Source organism: Balaenoptera ricei, chromosome 1 (assembly GCF_028023285.1).
Source record: "Balaenoptera ricei isolate mBalRic1 chromosome 1, mBalRic1.hap2, whole genome shotgun sequence".
NCBI classification, from domain to species: Eukaryota; Metazoa; Chordata; class Mammalia; order Artiodactyla; family Balaenopteridae; genus Balaenoptera; species Balaenoptera ricei.
The window spans coordinates 143,075,588-143,095,423 of NC_082639.1; the positions used below are offsets into that span (position 1 = coordinate 143,075,588).

At 38.2% G+C, this 19,836-nt stretch overlaps 1 protein-coding gene across 2 annotated transcripts in view; it reads right to left on the bottom strand.

Moving 5' to 3' along the window:
* ACBD6 (acyl-CoA binding domain containing 6) overlaps window positions 1–19,189 on the bottom strand; it is a 227,929-nt gene extending 208,740 nt beyond the window's left edge. The window contains exons 1-3 of one of the 2 annotated variants that reach the window (XM_059937450.1): window positions 18,419–19,189; window positions 11,864–11,928; window positions 3,234–3,330 (exon numbers count right to left, since the gene is read on the bottom strand). In XM_059937450.1, the coding sequence (XP_059793433.1) occupies window positions 3,234–3,330; window positions 11,864–11,928; window positions 18,419–18,640 (384 nt within the window). In that variant the 5' untranslated portion in view covers window positions 18,641–19,189. The remainder of the gene's footprint in view (window positions 1–3,233; window positions 3,331–11,863; window positions 11,929–18,418) is intronic. The other variant, XM_059937445.1, reaches the window with a different exon arrangement.
* Between the last annotated feature and the right edge of the window lie 647 nt (window positions 19,190–19,836).

The following is a 19,836-nucleotide window of genomic DNA, read 5'->3' on the forward strand; positions in this document are numbered from 1 at the left end:
ATAACTGCAGTATAGTAACATGTTGAAGTAGTAAAGGGACATGATGTCTACAACTTTTAGTTCAAAAATAATAATAAAATAATTCAGAAAAAACTTATTTATATGTAGTATGTATGTATTTATGAGTAAATAGAGAAAGAATGTTAAAACAAATGTAAAAAAAAACTGATGTAACTAGACAAAGGCCATGCAGAAGTGTCTTGTACTATTCTTGAAACTTTAAAAAAGTTACATCCAGTATACATTAGTTAATAATAATGTACTATTATTAGTTACTAATAAGTACACTAATTAATAATAATGTATCGTATACATGAAATTTGCTTAGAGAGTAGATCTCAAGTGTTCTCACCACACACACACACATAAAACCATGATAAATATGGGAGGTGAGGGATATATTGATTAGTTTGACTGTGATAATCATTTCACAAGATATATACCAAACATCAAAACATCACATTGTATACCTTAAATATATATAATTTTTATTTGTTAAAAATAATAGAAATAAAAGTAAATTATACCAAAATAAAAACTCACCCTCTCTGCCTCCCTCCCAAAAAACTATGTAAGTAAAAGCAAAAGAATTGCCTTGATTATATTAGACATTCAACAGTACATTCTTGAGAAAGACGAAACAAAACACAAAACAGGCAAAGGGTTACATTTTAAAGCACTATTCATTTTATACTTCAAGGTACCATGTAGCTTTGATTTAAAAAGTAACTATCTTGGGCTTCCCTGGTGGCACAGTGGTTAAGAATCGCCTGCCAATGTAGGGGGACACGGGTTCGAGCCCTGGTCCAGGAAGATCCCACATGCCGCAGAGCAACTACGCCCGTGTGCCACAACTACTGAGCCTGTGCTCTAGAGCCCGTGAGCCACAACTACTGAGCCCACACGCCACAACTGCTGAAGCTCACACGCCTAGAGACCATGTTCCTCAACAAGAGAAGCCACTGCAATGAGAAGCCCGCACACAGCAACAAAGAGTAGTCCCGCTCACCGCAACTAGAGAAAGCCCGCATGCAGCAGCAAAGACCCAACACAGCCAAAAATAAAATAAAATTTTAAAATAATAAATTTAAAATAAATAAATATCTTTACTTGAATTTTCCATACACTTAAGTTTACATGCTTTTCTTAATACACATAATGTCAGCTATAGAACAGATAGCAGAGTGATTAGGGGTGGGGATCTGGACTCGTATAAGCATAGGCCCAAATGCTGGCACCACCATTCATCAGCTGACTAATGTTAGAAAAGTTACTAAGCCTCTCTGTGCCTGAATTTTCTCTTTTTTAAAATACAGACAATAATAGTTCCTAATTCTTAAAATTCTTATAAAGATTTCAAAGGGCAATACATGCAAAGAACTTAACACACTCAACATGAGAGTTATTATTTCATCATTTATAGAAACAAATATCAAAAGAAAATGGTTCTTTTAACCTAGAAGATAATGAACCAAATACCAAATCTCTTGAGATTGAGATTATGACCTGCCCATACCAATCAAAAACAAGGGGGAAAAAAAGCTATGAGTCAAAGGGACCAGCTCAGAAAGTTTAAGCTAAAAATTAAAATGTAAATGAAACATACAGTTCCTCTTTACAACTAGATTATGATGTTAACATATTTTTAGAACAATGTAGTAAAGAATCATTTTTACTTGAAAGTATCTGTCCAATGAAGATGTTGAAAGAAAAGAAAAAAAAGAAAGAAAGTATCTTTGGTTCTGCTTAGTTTACTCAAGTTTTACAAGTTCAATAGGTAAAATTTAGATATTTTTAAAAACATCTGTAATGCCTGTTTGGGTTTCCCTAAGGAAGAACTACCTAACTACATGGACTGTGCATTTGTAAGAGTCATAGTTAACGGAATTTTACTTAGTAATTAAAGTATTGAAGGTTAAGAAATCATAAATTCTGTCATTTAACAGAAGTTATCAACTCAAATGCCTACATAAGCCAGGCATCAGAAACAGTCAAGTATAAGTCAATAGGGAAGAACTGAGACCACAGTGGCTGGACCTGAAGAGTAAGGACTCATTTAAGGGCATGCAATTTCAAGTCTTGTTTTTGTTTTTTTTAAATATCGTGCCACAGGGAGATCAGCTCGGTGCTTTGTGACCACCTAGAGGGGTGGGATAGGGAGGGTGGGAGGAGACACAATAGGGAGGAGATATGGGGATATATGTATACGTATAGCTGATTCACTTTGTTATACAGCAGAAACTAACACATCATTGTAAAGCAATTATACTCCAATAAAGATGTTAATAAATAAATAAATATCATGCCATTTGTGTTCAGGCTGAGTTCAGCTCAGAGGTGCACCTGTTTTTACCACTGAATTTCAGAGTTTAAGTCCTTAGGAGGACCTTTATGGTATATGTCTGTACGCAAACTTGACATTCTATAAAAGATATTAATAAAAAGGAATGTTTCTGAGAATGAATACTCATGCACATCAAAAACATCAGGAAATGTTTCAATGATTTCCGAATGGCAGTCGTATCATTAGAGATTTCCTAACTTGGTTACCTCTCCCCCTTTGTACTCATAATTAAGATATACTTTTATATGTCATAACATATAAATCTTTAAGATTCCTTACAACTCTGACACTTTAAGATTCCATCACTGGTGGAATAAAATTCCTTCATACTGGTAATAAATATGTAACAATGTAATAACTGCCCCCAAAGTCCAAAGTAATCTGTTCTTCCACTGGATACCCTAGCATTCACATTATTATTGTTTTATACTGTTACTCTATTTTTGATATGTTTTATATTCTATAAGGTACTTTACATAATGGCAGAAAGCATGTCATTCATATTTTATCCCTATCAACAAGCATTTTGTACTTTCATAGAAAGTGCTCATTAAAAAAAAAAAAAACCTTCCCTTTCTCAAGATAATAATATGATCTCAAGTTAAACTCTTTCAAATTCTGAAATGAATTGAGTTTCCACACGATTGAAATTACAATTATGCTTTTAAAAATTCTCTACAATTCAGAGAAGTTCTCAGTATCAGTAGCTGATAATGTTAACATATAAGCAATAGTATTTTTAGATAAATACTGCAATACCTTTATAATCTTTTGATTTGAGAAAATAAAACTTTAAGGATGCTATTTAAGCCTAAATCTTAGTTTTAAACATTTATTTGAGCGAAAGATAATACGTTTTTGGAAAATATTATTTACAATTAGGTCTTACCTGAGGATTCCAACTTGGATCTAATTTTTTAACTACGGCAATGTACTCCTGCATTGCTCGGCTGGGGCTTGAATCACCAAGTGCTTTCCATGCTTCCCTAAAGTAGAGAATATCCAAAATGACCTATCATTAACTATGTAAGGAACACAAACAGTATATTTCTTCTTTTTGTTATTAAAAAAAGGCACACACGTTTTAAGGGTCAGGAGATACAGATATAATAAGCCATATATGAGAAGCTTTCTCTTTTTGCATTTCATTGGTCCACAGCAATACAGACCTTATCACCCCACCTAAGCAGCCCTTTTAGATATTTTTTTTCCTAATCACCCTCCCCCATGAAATTTTTAAATTACACATATATTGCACATCTGTTGAATTTTGGAAGACAACACACTATTGTAATATCTAAGATTTTAAAACTCCCCCAAACCCAAATTTCAAACCCCTGTTGAGAATGTACGGTCTATAAACAATAAGAGTAGTTCCCACCTTACGAATTAACTGTGTTTGTGGCATTTCAGTAATATATTAACCGTTCGTCACACAAAACAATATTCTGTGGGAAATGCTTCAAACTTCTTATTTTAAGATGTGAGAAATATACCTCCCCTTCTGCTGTTATCTCATCTCTAAGCTGCTAGTAGTGGATCCTGAGGCTTTGGGCAGGGACATCAAAAGCGAGGGGAGGGTTTTTTGGTTCAAGATGGTGGAGCAGAAGGACGTGTGCTCACTCCCTCTTGCGAGAGCACCAGAATCACAACCAACTGCTGAACAATCATCAACAGGAAGACACTGGAACTCACCAAAAAAGACACCCCACATCCAAAGACAAAGAGAAGCCACAATGAGATGATACAAGGGGTGCAATCACAATACAATCAAATCCCATAAGTGCTGGGTGGATGACTCACAAACTGGAGAACAATTATACTACAGAAGTCCACCCACTGGAGTGAAGGTTCTGAGCCCCACGTCAGGATTCCCAACCTGGGGGTATGGCAACGGGAGGAGGAATTCCCAGAAAATCAGACTCTGAAGGCTAGCGGGATTTGACTGCAGGACTTCAACAGGACTGGGGGAAACAGAGACTCCACTCTTGGAGGGCACACACAAAGTAGTGTGCACATCGGGACCCAGGAGAAGGAGCAGTGACCCCATAGGAGACTGAACCAGACCTACCTGCTAGTGTTGGAGGGTCTCCTGCAGAGGCAGGGGGTGGCTGTGGCTCACTGTGAGGACAAGGACACTGGCAGCAGAAGTTCTGGGAAGTACTCCCTGGCATGAGCCCTCCCAGAGTCTGCCATTAGCCCCACCAAAGAGCCTGGGTAGGCTCCAGAGTTGGGTCGCCTCAGGCCAAACAACCAACAGGGAGGGAATCCAGCCCCACCCATCAGCAGACAAACGGATTAAAGTCTTACTGAGCTCTGCCCATCAGAGCAACAGTCAGCTCTACCCACCATCAGTCCCTCCCATCAGGAGATGTGCACAAGCCTCTGAGATAGCCTCATCCACCAGAGGGCAGACAGCAGAAGCAAGAACTACAATCCTGCAGCCTGTGCAACAAAAACCACATTCACAGAAAGATAGACAAGATGAAAAGGCAGAGGGCTACGTACCAGATGAAGGAAAAAGATGAAACCCTAGAAAAATAACTAAATGAAGTGGAGATAGGCAACCTTCCAGAAAAAGAATTCAGAATAATGATAGTGAAGATGATACAGGACCTCGGAAAAAGAATGGAGACAAAGATCGAGAAGATGCAAGATATGTTTAACAAAGACCTAGAAGAATTAAGGAACAAACAAACAGAGATGACCAATACAGTAACTGAAATGAAAACTACACTAGAAGGAATCAAAAGCAGAATAACTGAGGAAGAAGAACGGATTAGTGACCTGGAAGACAGAATGGTGGAATTCACTGCTGCAGAACAGAATAAAGACAAAAGAATGAAAAGAAATGAAGACAGCCTAAGAGACCGCTGGGACAACATTAAACGCAACAACATTCGCATTATAGGGGACCAAGAAGGAGTCCCCTAACATGGGAAAGGAAATAGCCACCCAAGTCCAGGAAGCACAGAGAGTCCCATACAGGATAAACCCAAGGAGAAACACGGTGAGACACAGAGTAATCAAACTGGCAAAAATTAAAGACAAGGAAAAACTATTGAAAGCAGCAAGGGAAAAACGACAAATAACATACAAGGGAACTCCCATAAGGTTAACAGCTGATTTCTCAGCAGAAAGTCTACAAGCCAGAAGGGAGTTGCATGAAATATTTAAAGTGATGAAAGGGAAGAACCTACAACCAAGATTACTCTACCCGGCAAGGATTTCATTCAGATTCGATGTAGAAATCAAAAGCTTTACAGACAAGCAAAAGCTAAGAGAATTCAGCACCACCAAACCAGCTTTACAACAAATGCTAAAGGAATTTCTCTAAGTGGGAAACACAAGAGAAGAAAAGGACCTACAAAAACAAACCCAAAACAATTAAGAAAATGGTAATAGGAACATAAATATCGATAACTACCTTAAATGTAAATGGATTATATGTTCCAACCAGAAGACATAGACTGGTTGAATGGATACAAAAATAAGACCCGTATATATGCTGTCTACAAGAGACCCACTTCAGACCTAGGGACACATACAGACTGAAAGTGAGGGGATGGAAAAAGATATTCCATGCAAATGGAAATCAAAAGAAAGCTGGAGTAGCAATTCTCGTATCATATGAAACAGACTTTAAAATAAAGAATGTTACAAGAGACAAGGAAGGACACTACATAATGATCAAGGGATCAATCCAAGGAGAAGATACAACAATTGTAAATATATATGCACCCAACATAGGAGCACCTCAATACACAAGGCAACTGCTAACAGCTATAAAAGAGGAAATCGACAGTAACACAATAACAGTGGGGGACTTTAACACCTCACTTACGCCAATGGACAGATAATCCAAACAGAAAATTAATAAGGAAACACAAGCTTTAAATGACACAATAGACCAGATATATTTAATTGATATTTACAGGACATTCCATCCAAAACAGCAGATGACACTTTCTTCTCAAGTGCACACAGAACATTCTCCAGGACAGATCACATCTTGGGTCACAAATCAAGCCTCAGTTATTTAAGAACACTGAAATCATATCAAGCATCTTTTCTGACCACAACACTATGAGACCAGAAATCAATTACAGGGAAAAAACGTAAAAAACACAAATACATGGAGGCTAAACAACAGATTACTAAATAACCAAGAGATCACTGAAGAAATCAAAGAGGAAATAAAAAACTACCTAGAGACAAATGACAATGAAAACATGACGATCCAAAACCTATGGGATGCAGCAAAAGCAGTTCTAAGAGGGACGTTTACACCAACACAATCCTACCTAAAGAAACAACAAACATCTCAAATAAACAATCTAACTCTACAGGTAAAACAACTAGAGAAAGAAGAACAAACAAAACCCAAAGCTAGTAGAAGGAAAGAAATCATAAAGATCAGAGCAGAAATAAATGAAATAGAAACAAAGAAAACAATAGCAAAGATCAATAAAACTAAAAGCTGGTTCTTTGAGAAGATAAACAAAATTGATAAACCATTAGCCAGACTCATCAAGAAAAAGAGGGAGAGGACTCAAATCAATAAAATTAGAAATGAAAAAGGAGAAGTTACAACAGACACTGCAGAAATACAAAGCATCCTAAGAGACTACTACAAGCAACTCTATGCCAATAAAATGGACAACCTGGAAGAAATGGACAAATTCTTAGAAAGGTATAACCTTCCAAGACTGAAGCAGGAAGAAACAGAAAATATGAATAGACCAATCACAAGTAATGAAATTGAAACTGTGATTAAAAATCTTCCAACAAACAAAAGTCCAGGACCAGATGGCTTCACAGGTGAATTCTATCAAACATTTAGAGAAGAGCTAACACCCATCCTTCTCAAACTCTTCCAAAAAACTGCAGAGGAAGGAAAACTCCCAAACTCATTCTATGACGCCACCATCACCCTGATACCAAAACCAGACAAAGACACTACAAAAAAAGAAAATTACAGACCTATATCACTGATGAATATAGATGCAAATATCCTCAACAAAATACTAGCAAACAGAATCCAACAACACATTAAAAGGATCATACACCACGATCAAGTGGCATTTATCCCAGGGATGCAAGGATTCCTCAATATACGCAAATCAATCAATGTGATATATACCATATTAACAAACTGAAGAAGAAAAACCATATGATCATCTCAATAGATGCAGAAAAAGCTTTTGACAGAACTCAACACCCATTTATGATAAAAACTCTCCAGAAAGTGGGCATAGAGGGAACCTACCTCAACATAATAAAGACCATATATGACAAACCTACAGCAAACATCATTCTCAATGGTGAAAAACTGAAAGCATTTCCTCTAAGATCAGAAACAAGACAAGGATGTCCACTCTCACCACTATTATTCAACACAGTTTTCACCTAGCCACAGCAATCAGAGAAGAAAAAGAAATAAAAGGAATACGAATTGGAAAAGAAGAAGTAAAACTGTCACTGTTTGCAGATGACATGATACTATACATAGAGAATCCTAAAGATGCCACCAGAAAACTACTAGAGCTAATCAATGAATTTGGTAAAGTTGCAGGATACAAAATTAATGCACAGGAATCTCTTCCATTCCTATACACTAACAATGAAAGATCAGAAAAAGAAATTAAGGAAACACTCCCATTTACCACTGCAACAAAAAGAATAAAATACCTAGGATTAAACCTACCTAGGGAGATAAAAGACCTGTAGGCAGAAAACTATAAGACACTGATGAAAGAAATTAAAGATGATACAAACAGATGGAGAGATATACCATGTTCTTGGACTGGAAGAATCAATATTGTGAAAATGACTATACTACCCAAAGCAATCTACAGATTCAATGCAATCCCTATCAAATTACCACTGGCATTTTTCACAGAACTAGAACAAAAAATCTTAAAATTTGTATGGAGACACAAAAGACCCCGAATAGCCAAAGCGGTCTTGAGGGAAAAAAACGGAGCTGGAGGAATCAGACTCCCTGACTTCAGACTATACTACAAAGCTACAGTAATCAAGACAATATGGTACTGGCACAAAAACAGAAACATAGATCAATGGAACAAGATAGAAAGCCCAGAGATAAACCCACGCACCTATGGTCAACTAATCCATGACAAAGGAGGCAAGGATATACAATGGAGAAAAGACAGTCTCTTCAATAAGTGGTGCTGGGAAAACTGGACAGCTACATGTAAAAGAATGAAATTAGAACACTCCCTAACATCATACACAAAAATAAACTCAAAATGGATTAGAGACCTAAATGTAAGACCAGACACTTTAAAACTCTCAGAGGAAAACACAGGAAGAACACTCTTTGACATAAATCACAGCAAGATCTTTTTTGATCCACCTCCTAGAGTAATGGAAATAAAAACAAAAATAAACAAATGGGACCTAATGAAACTTAGAAGCTTTTGCACAGGCAAGGGAACTACAAACAAGACGAAAAGACAACCCTCAGAATGGGAGAAAATATTTGCAAACTAATCAACCGACAAAGGATTAATCTCCAAAATATATAAACAGCTCACGCAGCTCAATATTAAAAAAACAAACAACCCAATCCAAAAATGGGCAGAAGACCTAAATAGACATTTCTCCAAAGAAGACATACAGATGGCCAGGAAGCACATGAAAAGCTGCTCAACATCACTAATTATTAGAGAAATACAAATCAAAACTACAATGAGGTATCACCTCACACCAGTTAGAATGGGCATCGTCAGAAAATCTACAAACAACAAATGCTGGAGAGGGTGTGGAGAAAAGGGAACCCTCTTGCACTGTTGGTGGGAATGTAAATTGATACAGCCACTATGGAGAACAGTATGGTGGTCCCTTAAAAAACTAAAAATAGAATTACCATGTGATCCAGCAATCCCACTACTGGGCATATACCCAGAGAAATCCATAATTCAAAAAGACACATGCACCCCAATGTTCATTGCAGCACTATTTACAATAGCCAGGTCATGGAAGCAACCTAAATGCCCATCGACAGACAAATGGATAAAGAAGATGTGGTACATATATACAATGGAATATTACTCAGCCATAAAACGGAACGAAATTGGGTCATTTGTAGAGACGTGGATGGATCCAGGGACTGTCATACAGAGTGAAGTAAGTCAGGAAGAGAAAAACAAATATCGTATATTAACGCATATATGTATAACCTAGAAAAATGGTACAGATGAACCGGTTTGCAGGGCAGAAATTGAGACAAAGATGTAGAGAAGAAACGTATGGACACCAAGGGGGGAAAGTGGTGGGGGAGGGGTGGTGGTGGTGTGATGAATTGGGAGATTGGAATTGACATATATACACTAATATGTATAAAATAGATAATAAGAACCTGCGGTATAAAAAAATAAATAAAATAAAATTCAAAAACAACAAAAGCGAGGGGAGGTGAAGACAGAGATAAGAATACAATGAGTAAGAAGGTAGGGACTTCCTGCAGTTTAATACCAAGAGCAGTATTTTAGTCCTGAGCCCCCTTCTGCATTCTCCTTTTCTTCTTTTTTGCCAGTTGCTAGGACAGGCCTCCTTCTTGGCTTTTCCCTGCCAATTCTTTCTACCTCCAACCGGGAAGTACAGCCACTGATCTACTGTAAAACAGAACTCAGTCCCACAGTTTTCTCACTACCTGCCTGCTCCTGTGATAAACAGAACATCTTTCTGAGGTTTTCTAAATTTATTTTTGCAGAAATCTCTTGAAAGTTACTTGTATACATCATAACACTTTACCCCAAATGTATCAGCCAAATATATATTCTTTAAAGTGAAGAAACTTAATATCAGTACTATTAAATAAATATATATAGACCGTATTCAGATTTCCCTGACTTCCCCAAAAGGTTCTTTATAGCTTTCTTCTCCCAGATGAGGAGCCAATCAACATTTACACATAGCACTGAGTTTCATGTATCTTTAGCCTTTTTTGTCTTCCATGATATTGCTATTTTTTAAGAGTCTGAACCAGCTGTTTTATAAAATATCTTTCAATTTGCATTTGTCTGATTGTTTCCTCACCTACAGAGTGTTCTTGCCAAAAATGATTAATCATGATTAGAATCAGGTTAAATATTTGGCAAGAGTAACATATAGGTGACATGTTGTTTACAATTCATCACATGACAGCAGTTTGTCCCATCATGATAGGAGTCAGGACTTAGTAAAAGCAGTATCTCCAGGTTTCCTCTTTGTAATTAATAAGTAAACTGTGGATCAGATTGTGTGAATATTGTTCCTGAGTAGTTTTTCATCTAATGATTTTAACATCCATTGATGATTCTTGACTGAATTATTATTATAGTGGTTGTAAAGTCTAAACTTTTAAAAATTACTAAAAACAGTGAGATAACAGGCAAACTTGGGGAAAAAAATAATGGTGAATTATAATTCTTAAACTAAAACAAAAAACTCACAATAAAATTTACATCAGGTATTCTCTACAACAGTAATAAAATGCCAGTCAGAGAACTATTCGTTATCATCAGAAAAGAAAACCTGCACCAGAATGAAAATCAAAGCACTGCTTCCTTCACTGAGAATGTCTTACACAAAAAAAAGTCAGCTGAACTAAACAGTTGTGCTTAATGACATTATTATTTGCATTCGGGTTCAAGCTCTACATCTCCTCACAGCTGAGTAACAAGCATTTCCTAGACAGGCAACTTGTCCAGGGGACCACATTGTGAAATACGTTTCTTCTCTCTACAACCATATTTCATCTTTTCTTTTTAAACCCTACTCTCTCTACTTTTAATTCCAGGGCTGATGCTCCAAAGTCCTTCCTTCTATAACTAAGGTTCCCTATTGTATGCAATTTCTCTCTTTTCACTTAGACAAGGTAAGAGGAAATAAGGCCTCAAATGATAAGAGGTAATCTTTGAATTATAAGTAAAAAAAATCTAGGAGGGCATAATCTTTTTATGTATTCAGGAAAGAAGTAGACTCAGTATCTATTTTTTCCCCCTTCTGCCCAACAGGGTATTATACGCACTTCTACACCATGGTGTGGGTGGGCAAGGAACAGAAGGGCGCTAGAAATGAGCAGATAAAATTGGGAAGGGGAGAAGAGTAAAAATTGGGGATTTACCCTGCTCTTCTACCTTCCCATCCTCCTGGCCTTCTTCCAAAGATCCCTCCAGAGGGGAGAAGTGGTGACCCATTAGGGGCTGTATGACAGGGAAGGAAAATTCCAGCCAATAGCTCTTTTGGTCCCTCTCTAAGAAGCAATTCATATGTAAGGAATGTGTGTCTGTTGTGAACTACTTATATACCAACATCATGGCATAAGAACCCTTCAGGAGATTTATCTAAAATCGGATTCTTTTAATCTCTCTCCCAACTGCCTATCATTAGCACAGTCTACAGCAGAAAGAGATTAATAGAAAACTAATTCTTTAATCTGCTCACTACTTTCTAATTCCTGAACACCTAAGCCATTTACAACAACCACATTAGATCCCAAGAATTTCTTACCATTTTTGCTTTCCTTCAAAGTCCAAGAAGCTTGGTTTAGGAGTATTGCAATTTCCAACTTTGACCTAAATCAAGCGGGAGAGGGGTAAAATCAAGAACTTATTTTTCAAAGAAATGTCAGAGAAACTTCTAATTTTTAAATCTAGTAACTTCGTAACTATAGGTTAAACTTCGTAACTCTAAGTTAGAAAATATCTGCATCATATAAAATAACAAAATTTAACATGCTTTGCAAAAGCAAACCAAAAAAACTTTAAATACAGGCTGCTTTGGCTTACTGCATAAAACAACTGTTATCTAACAGTGTAATACATTAAAAAAAAAATTTTTTTAAAAGGGTGACAAACAGTGCATTCCTAAATTAGTAGACAAATTATATATATAAAACAAATTATAAATATAGATTATGCAACCCTTATTACCATTTGTAATGTAGAAGAATTTTTAAACATGCAATAAACAAGCTTTAAAGTACAGTTTATCAGAATTCATCATACCGTCTGTCTGTGTTGATTCTCATAACACTATCAGCATTTTATCTCTCTCAAATTCCAGGATAAAGCACACTATTTTTAACGTGCCCTATTATGAAACTAGTCAATATAAATTTAGATGCTAAAAGCCACACACAAAAATTTTCAAGGTTTCTCAATAACATAAATTCTATTTATTCCACAATAATCTTCTCTTGTTTGTGGTCAATACTTATCTCCAATCCTCAAACACTTGTAGTTAAACTACACAGTAATTATTTTCATTGTGAATAAGCATAAGTGAAATTCACGCAAGTGTAGAATTCACTACACAGCTGGATTCCCACTGCGAGCAGTAATCTCTTTTTCTGATGAACCATCACAGCGCTTACTCTGTATCTCTCTGATGGCACTTTTCACTTTTACCTTGTGTTAGCAAGGTTTGTGTAGTCTCATCTTGCTATTAGAATATAGCCTCTAAGAAACCATTCTTAAGTCGCTCATTGCACATAACATAGTGTCTAATTTAAGGCAGTAAAAAAAAAAGTTTGTTGCATATAGAATGAATACATTAGGCATGTGTTCAACAAAATACCTATTTTCCCTAAAGCTAAATACCACAATCTGGACCCCACCTACTTCTCAAAGACTTTCCCACTACCTCCTTCTACTCTTACACACTTGCGTTCTGCTAAAATCAAACTGATGGTCTACTCACTAACCAGACTGATCTATACAACTGCATTTAGAATTTTTATTCTATTTTGCTCATGTTATTTCCCTCACCTAAAAAGACTCTTCTCTCAGCTTTTCAAAATGCTAAATCTCCTTGCAGTCCCACTCAAGGTTCAAATTCTAAGAACCCTTTCCATCTACAATGATCTCATCCATCTCTGATTTCCTAACAACCATCATCTCTATCATTTGCTTAGCCATTAATCACATGGCCCTCTGGCTGTTATTAAAATGTACATTTACACAGGGGCAGCCCTGTTATGATGGGACGGGGGAAGAAATGATGAAAGAGCAGGAGCTGCTTTTCTTGAACAATCACCATAAACCAAAAGTTACACATATGTATGTCAAATGAGCCACACAACAATCCTGTTAGGCTTGCTATTACAAATTCATTCTATAAAAAGCTCACACATGAGTAAATCTTGAATTAGGAGTCAAGACTTGACTCCAGGACCGGCAGACACCAAAGTCCAATATTACTCTACTATACAACACTCTGTTTTATATGCCACATAGAATCTAGGCTTCAGTTCTGGCATCTCTAAAATCACTTGAACCACTGTGTTAGAAATATGAAATGAGATAAACTACTAGACATCATAAAAATAGCAGTTATTACTATTTGTGTTTTTTTATCCAGACAATAGCCAGTGGCAGAAACAAATACCAGTATCTATCCTTCCTTTCTCCTATGGTAATAGAAGCCTCAGCCGGACACATGGTCATTGAGCTGAACATTACATGTGGCCATGCAACTTCTGCCCAGGTTCAGGGGGCTGGATGTATGTGAAAGTGATACAAATATCTTCCTTAAAAGGAAAGGGGGGCTTGTTCTTCCCTTTCCCTCTGCCCTGGCTAGAACATGCGTATGGTGAGCCATCTCTGGCCATGGGAAGAGAATCTTAGGGCAGCAGTTCACAAACCTTTTGGTCTCATAATCCCTTTACACTCTTAGAAACTGAGCCCCCCAAAGAGCTTTTGTTTATGTGGGTTATATCTATCAATATTTACCAGATTAGAAATGAAAAGAAATTTTAAAATATGTATTAATTCATTTAAAAATAATAAACTCATTACACGTTAACATAAATAAAAAAATTTTATGAAAAATATATATCTTAAAGCAAAAAAAATTTAGTGAGAAAAGTGACAGTGTTTTACATTTTGCAAATCTCTTTACTGTCTGCCTTAATAGAAGGCAGGTGTATTCTACTTCTGCATTCAATCTATTGCAGTACATGCTGTTTTGGTTGAAGTAAATGAAGAAAATTCAACTTCACACAGATATGCTGTTAGAAAAGTATTTTAGTAGCATTTTCAGATAATTGTGGATACTCGCCTTTGATATCACACCAAAACTAAACAAGTGGCAGTTTCTTTAAGGTTAATTGCAATGTGGAATCTGAAGTGATACCAACAAATTTTTCACACTGTTACATTAAAATCCATTGGTCTGACCTGCACTTTCAATGTATCTTTTATCCACACATAATTTGTAACCTCACTCCCTGAAATATTTGAAAACACAGTTCACTGAGTTACGCAGATCTTCCAAATGTCACAATTCATTATACGTACAATACCGGAAGTTCACAATCATTAAAACCTCCACTAATCTTATCAAAAATGTTTTTCAGTATTAGGAAGCTGTCAAGATCGGGTGGCAGATACAGATTTTCCAAACTTAATTTTCACTCGAAGGCTCAAATGTTGTCACTGGCAACAAATACTGTCAGTTGTTTTCCTTGAAGTGACAGGCTGACTTCACTCATTTTCAAGAAACTGTATGCCAAATGCTCAAATCTGAATAAGCATAGTTTATCAGTGAGTTGCTCTGTTAAGTAAAAATCATGTTTCATGTGGGTAGCTCAACTTGCAACCAAAAATTACACAGGTGTTTTTCCTCAAAACAACCAACATAATTCAGTATGCAGGAGAAGTATTTTGTGTGTACCCCCATTTCATCACACACAATATTAAAAAGATATGTACTCAAGAGTTAATACTGAATAAAAATCAATAATTTTCACTGCTTCATCAAAGACATTTTAAAGTGAAACTGGCCTTTTTTTTTTTTTAACTCAGAGTACATAGTGGTTAAAAAAAAATAACTACTAGTACAGTCTGCTGCCACTGCCTTGATTCATGCTAACACATCAGCAGTTTTATCTGCCATGACAGCACAGAAAAAAGGCAAATACAAGCATATCTCGTTTTACTGCACTTTGCTTCATTGTGCTTTGCAGACACTGCGTTTTTCACAAATTAAAGGTTTGTGGACACCCTGTATCAAGCAAGTCTATCGGCACCATTTTTCCAATAGCATGTGCTCACTTCATGTCCCTGGGTTACATTTTGCTAATTCTCCCAATATTTCAAACCCTCCACTAGCGAAAAGATTATGAGTCACTGAAGGCTCAGATGATGGTTAGCATTTTTTAGCAATAAAGTATTTTTTAATTGAGGTATATACATTTTTTAGACATAACACTTTTGCACACTTAATGGACTACAGTATAGTATAAATATAACTTTTATATGCATTGGGAAACCAAAACATTCACATGACTCACTTTATTGTGCTATTTGCTTTATTGCAGTGGTCTACAACTGAACCCTTGATATCTCTGACATATGCCTGTAGTGTCTTGGTGTTATTATGAAAATAGTTTTGACTTTATATTCTGTGAAAGTCTGAGGGATTATCAGGGGACCATAGTTTGAGAACTGCTGCCTTGAGGGATGGCTGAACTACAAGATAGACAAAGACTAAGCCCCTGGATGATCACATGAAACAGAAGCACCCTATCAGCCCTAGATCACCTACCTCCAGACCATTATGTGAGATGAAAATAAAAGTTCAGCAGCTGACCCTGTATCCTCACTGATACAGAAGCTTCTGTATTCCCAAATTCAAAGAATAGTTCTGGATCCAGAAAGACTGGGAAAATAAAACTACAGGATTTTAGGACATCGTGAGTAAGTTTCCAAATCAGGGATGATGAATCCTAAGCTATGAAACAGTTATAAAATGCAGCACTTTAACAGAGCATCATCTAAACTCTGTTCTCTCTGATATATATATGATGTATCAAGTGCCCCTGAAACAGAATATTTCAACAAAGTTTGCCAATGGTAAATGCCAGTGAATCAAGTGTACCCAGGTTAAAGTAGGAGGACATGCTGAGTATCCCCACTTGTGCTAGTGCTGAAGGTTCCTCAACAGGAGCTTGAAATTTTCATTGTCTTCTAGTTTCACAGGTGTCAATTAGTTATCTTTTGCTGGGAGAGTGCAGGCTAATGCATGGAGGACCAAACAAACCCTGTTAATTGGTGTGATCTTTCTGAAACTACACTAAAAGATAATTGTGCAGCCATAGGCTTATCCGAGACTAAAAGAGCTATTATGTTATGTTAGGGCTCTGCCTGAGAAAATAAGGTTCACATCTCAGCTTATTTTCAGCCTCTTCCTGCTGACAAAATAGAGTGCTATTTGGAATAGAAAATGTAATTATTTTATGATAAAGGTTGATTTTATGAGAAATGTAATTATTTTATGAGAAATTCTGATCCACCATACAGGAATTATATTGGACTTTCAACTTTGTTATTCTATCAAAGATGCTATTTTTAATACTGCCACAGAATTCTGATAAAAACAAAATATTTAGAAGAGATTGATAAACACTGTGTGCCCTAACATATCTAAGTAAGCATAATCTTATTCTCCAATAACAAGGAATTTTATTTCCAGAAACAGAATATCTCTAACCACACTGATGTCAACAGGGTGGGGAACACACGCCTCTTCCAGACTATCTGGGTGAAGTATACTTGAGACAGAGTGGCTGCCAGCTGACAGGTGACTATAGTTCACTGATGACTCGAATATCAGATATTTAATAATGATGATGCTAATATCAATAAAGATATGTCATAGAAAGAAAAACAATGTTTTTAGGAAATCTGGAGAAAATCAGTCTTATACTGCCCAGAGAACCATCAGTCAGCCATGTTACTGGTCCAAGCGCGATGCTCAATAAATTCTTGTTAAATAACTGGAAGTCTCGTTTTAATGTTATGAGGACAGGATAAATGACCAAAGAGAAAACAGATATCCAGGACTTTTGCGTGAAAACAAATTCTGAGGCCCATTCAGGCGTATTTTCATTCAACACTATAATTTATACCATTTGTTCCTACCAGCTGTATCTCTCAGGTCACTTTAACTGATATTCATCAATCTTCAAAAGAAGATTCATCTCTACTTAGTGTATCCAGTTTAAGAATACAGAGGGACCCCACAACTTTTTTTTTTTTTTTAAAGACTACAGGGGGAAACAGATACCAAGAGGCATAAAATGGGCTGTTATCCAGAACTTCATTCCTTCCAGTGCTCCAAAGAGCTGGAGTTTTCCTGAACTGTTACTTAACTCTCGTGAGCGATTTTTCACATGTTTACATCTAAACACCTCAAGTAACTTTGTCTCTTGATGACAAGCGTCATGATGCTTCTGCTTCTCTGCATCCCCACAGGCATAACACCCAAGTGTTTTGCCATAAAAGATGCTGAACAAGTATTTGTCGATTATGATAAAGCAATTATTTTTCTAACCCAATTACTCTTTGAGCATAAATTAAAGATGTCTCATATGACATTATTATTATTATTATTTCCATACTTCCAGGTAATCTTTGGAGTCTTAGAGTCAGGAGCTACAATCTGGTTCTAGTTCTGTATGACCCTAGGCAAGTTATCTACTCTCTCCGATTTCTCTATTCCTAAGAGAAGGGCATTATTTCATCAGGTGTTTTCTAGCTCTAAAATTTTTATAACTGTATCTAACACAAGCATATTCAGCCAAAACATAAGTCTAAGACATTTAGGGTTAAAAAAAAAAAAATCACAATCATAAAAGTAGTAATACTTTATTTGGCATCGCATCACCCTCTTTATTACAATCATATTATTCTCAGAAACTGTTTTTTAACATTACTACGTTTACTTGCAAACGACCCTCTGGCAAGAGCGAATGATAAATCTTGTTTTGTAAATGTTCTGAAGCTGGTGAAAACGTAAGTGCAAGGCCACTGAGCAAGTCAGAGAAGACACAGAAAAACTGTCATTCAAGGTCAGCTAAATATCACTCCTAGGAGAGCAGACAGGTCCTTTCCATGTCCAGAATGATGCTAATCCTTAGCAGATGATTAAAAAACAACACACACACACATACAAACTTCATTACACCTAGCCACTAACCAAGCACGTTTACTACCTGTTTTTTGGAGGAAAGAGAAGGCCCGTGGTCGCTCTCCCGCATCCACCCCTTCCCTGCGACTTTACCTGCTTGTAGCGGGCGTACAGGTACAAGAGCTGCTCCCTGCTGGCCCCTTGAACCAGGCCTCGGAAGTGCGCGGCAGCCTTCTCAAACAGCTCTGTCAGGCTCTTGGACGCCTCGGTCTCCGGGCTCTGAAGGGATTCCACATCCACGGAGTCGTCCCCCGAGCTCAGCTCTCCGCCGCTGTAGCCCGTAGTGGCTCCCGCAGGCAGGAATGGCGAAGCCATGTGACCGCCTGTCTTCTTCAGACGGGGTGTGACGCCGGCTTGGGGGCCTGGCCCACCAGTCTCCGTCTTGAGCCCGAGCTCAAGTCGGACCCAATCTCACTTACTCGCGCTCCTCGCTTAACTCTGCCTCCCTCTCTCCCCCTGCCCTCCCTGGGCGTGCGTAGCGGGCTCCGCCACCCTCTGCAGCTCTCCCCCGCTGCCCGGTCTCTTCCGGCTACCCCTGGCTAACAGCGCGCTCGGGATAGGCCGGGTCCGTCCAACGGCGCGGCGGGGGTCGGCGAGAAGCAGCAGGAAGTCCTGGAGAGAGGGAGGCGGGGCGGCGTGAGCGCGGGGCGGCGTGAGCGGCAGAGCCCGCGCCCGGAGCTACGGCCGGCGGCCTCTTTCGCACTGGGCGGGGGAAGCGTGGGTGGCCCTTCGTTGGGCACCGCTCCTATGTTGCGGGACTCATGCGACCGCGCTGGGGGTACGCTGCTTGGAGAAACTGTCCTCAGTCATTGAGGTGTCTGTTAATCGTTTCGTTGAAAATACTAGGCCATCGGGGGTGGAGGAAGGAGGCCGTCTATTTGGTAGTGTAGCGATAGAAGCGGAGTCGTGGGAAACTTGGAGCTGAGGACGAAGGTTCCGCCTGCGCCCGCCTCCCAAGGTTATGTGTCCCGAGCGCCCCACATGGGCCTCGGATACCTGCATCCGTTGCTGGAGAGTTTGGTTCTAACTTGAATTGTGAATGAAAATTTGGGAGATGGGGCCTTCAGCGCCCAAACTGTGTGATTGGTCCAATCTCTCCGTGTCTTGCTTTGCATGCGTGCGTGACCCCCATCTCGCTGAGCTTTATGGGACCCCACCCACACCCCAGGGCCCTTAGCACGGTGCTTCTTCCCAGCTCAGCCTTTGCCACTGTGCTTTGGCAGACCCTGAAAAATGAAAACAAAAATGTACTACATAGTTCTGCGCTGAAGGAACTCAGAAAACTGCAGAAACTATAACGTGATTGTGATAGTGTCAAAGAAAATAGTCAATAACCAATCTGTAATAGTAGAGGAGAAGACTTCCCTGGTGGCACAGTGCTTAAGAATCTGCCTGTCAATGCAGGGACACGGGTTCGAGCCCTGGTCCGGGAAGATCCCACATACCACGGAGCAACTAAGCCCGTGCGCCACAACTACTGAAGCCAGCGCACCTAGAGCCCATGCTCCACA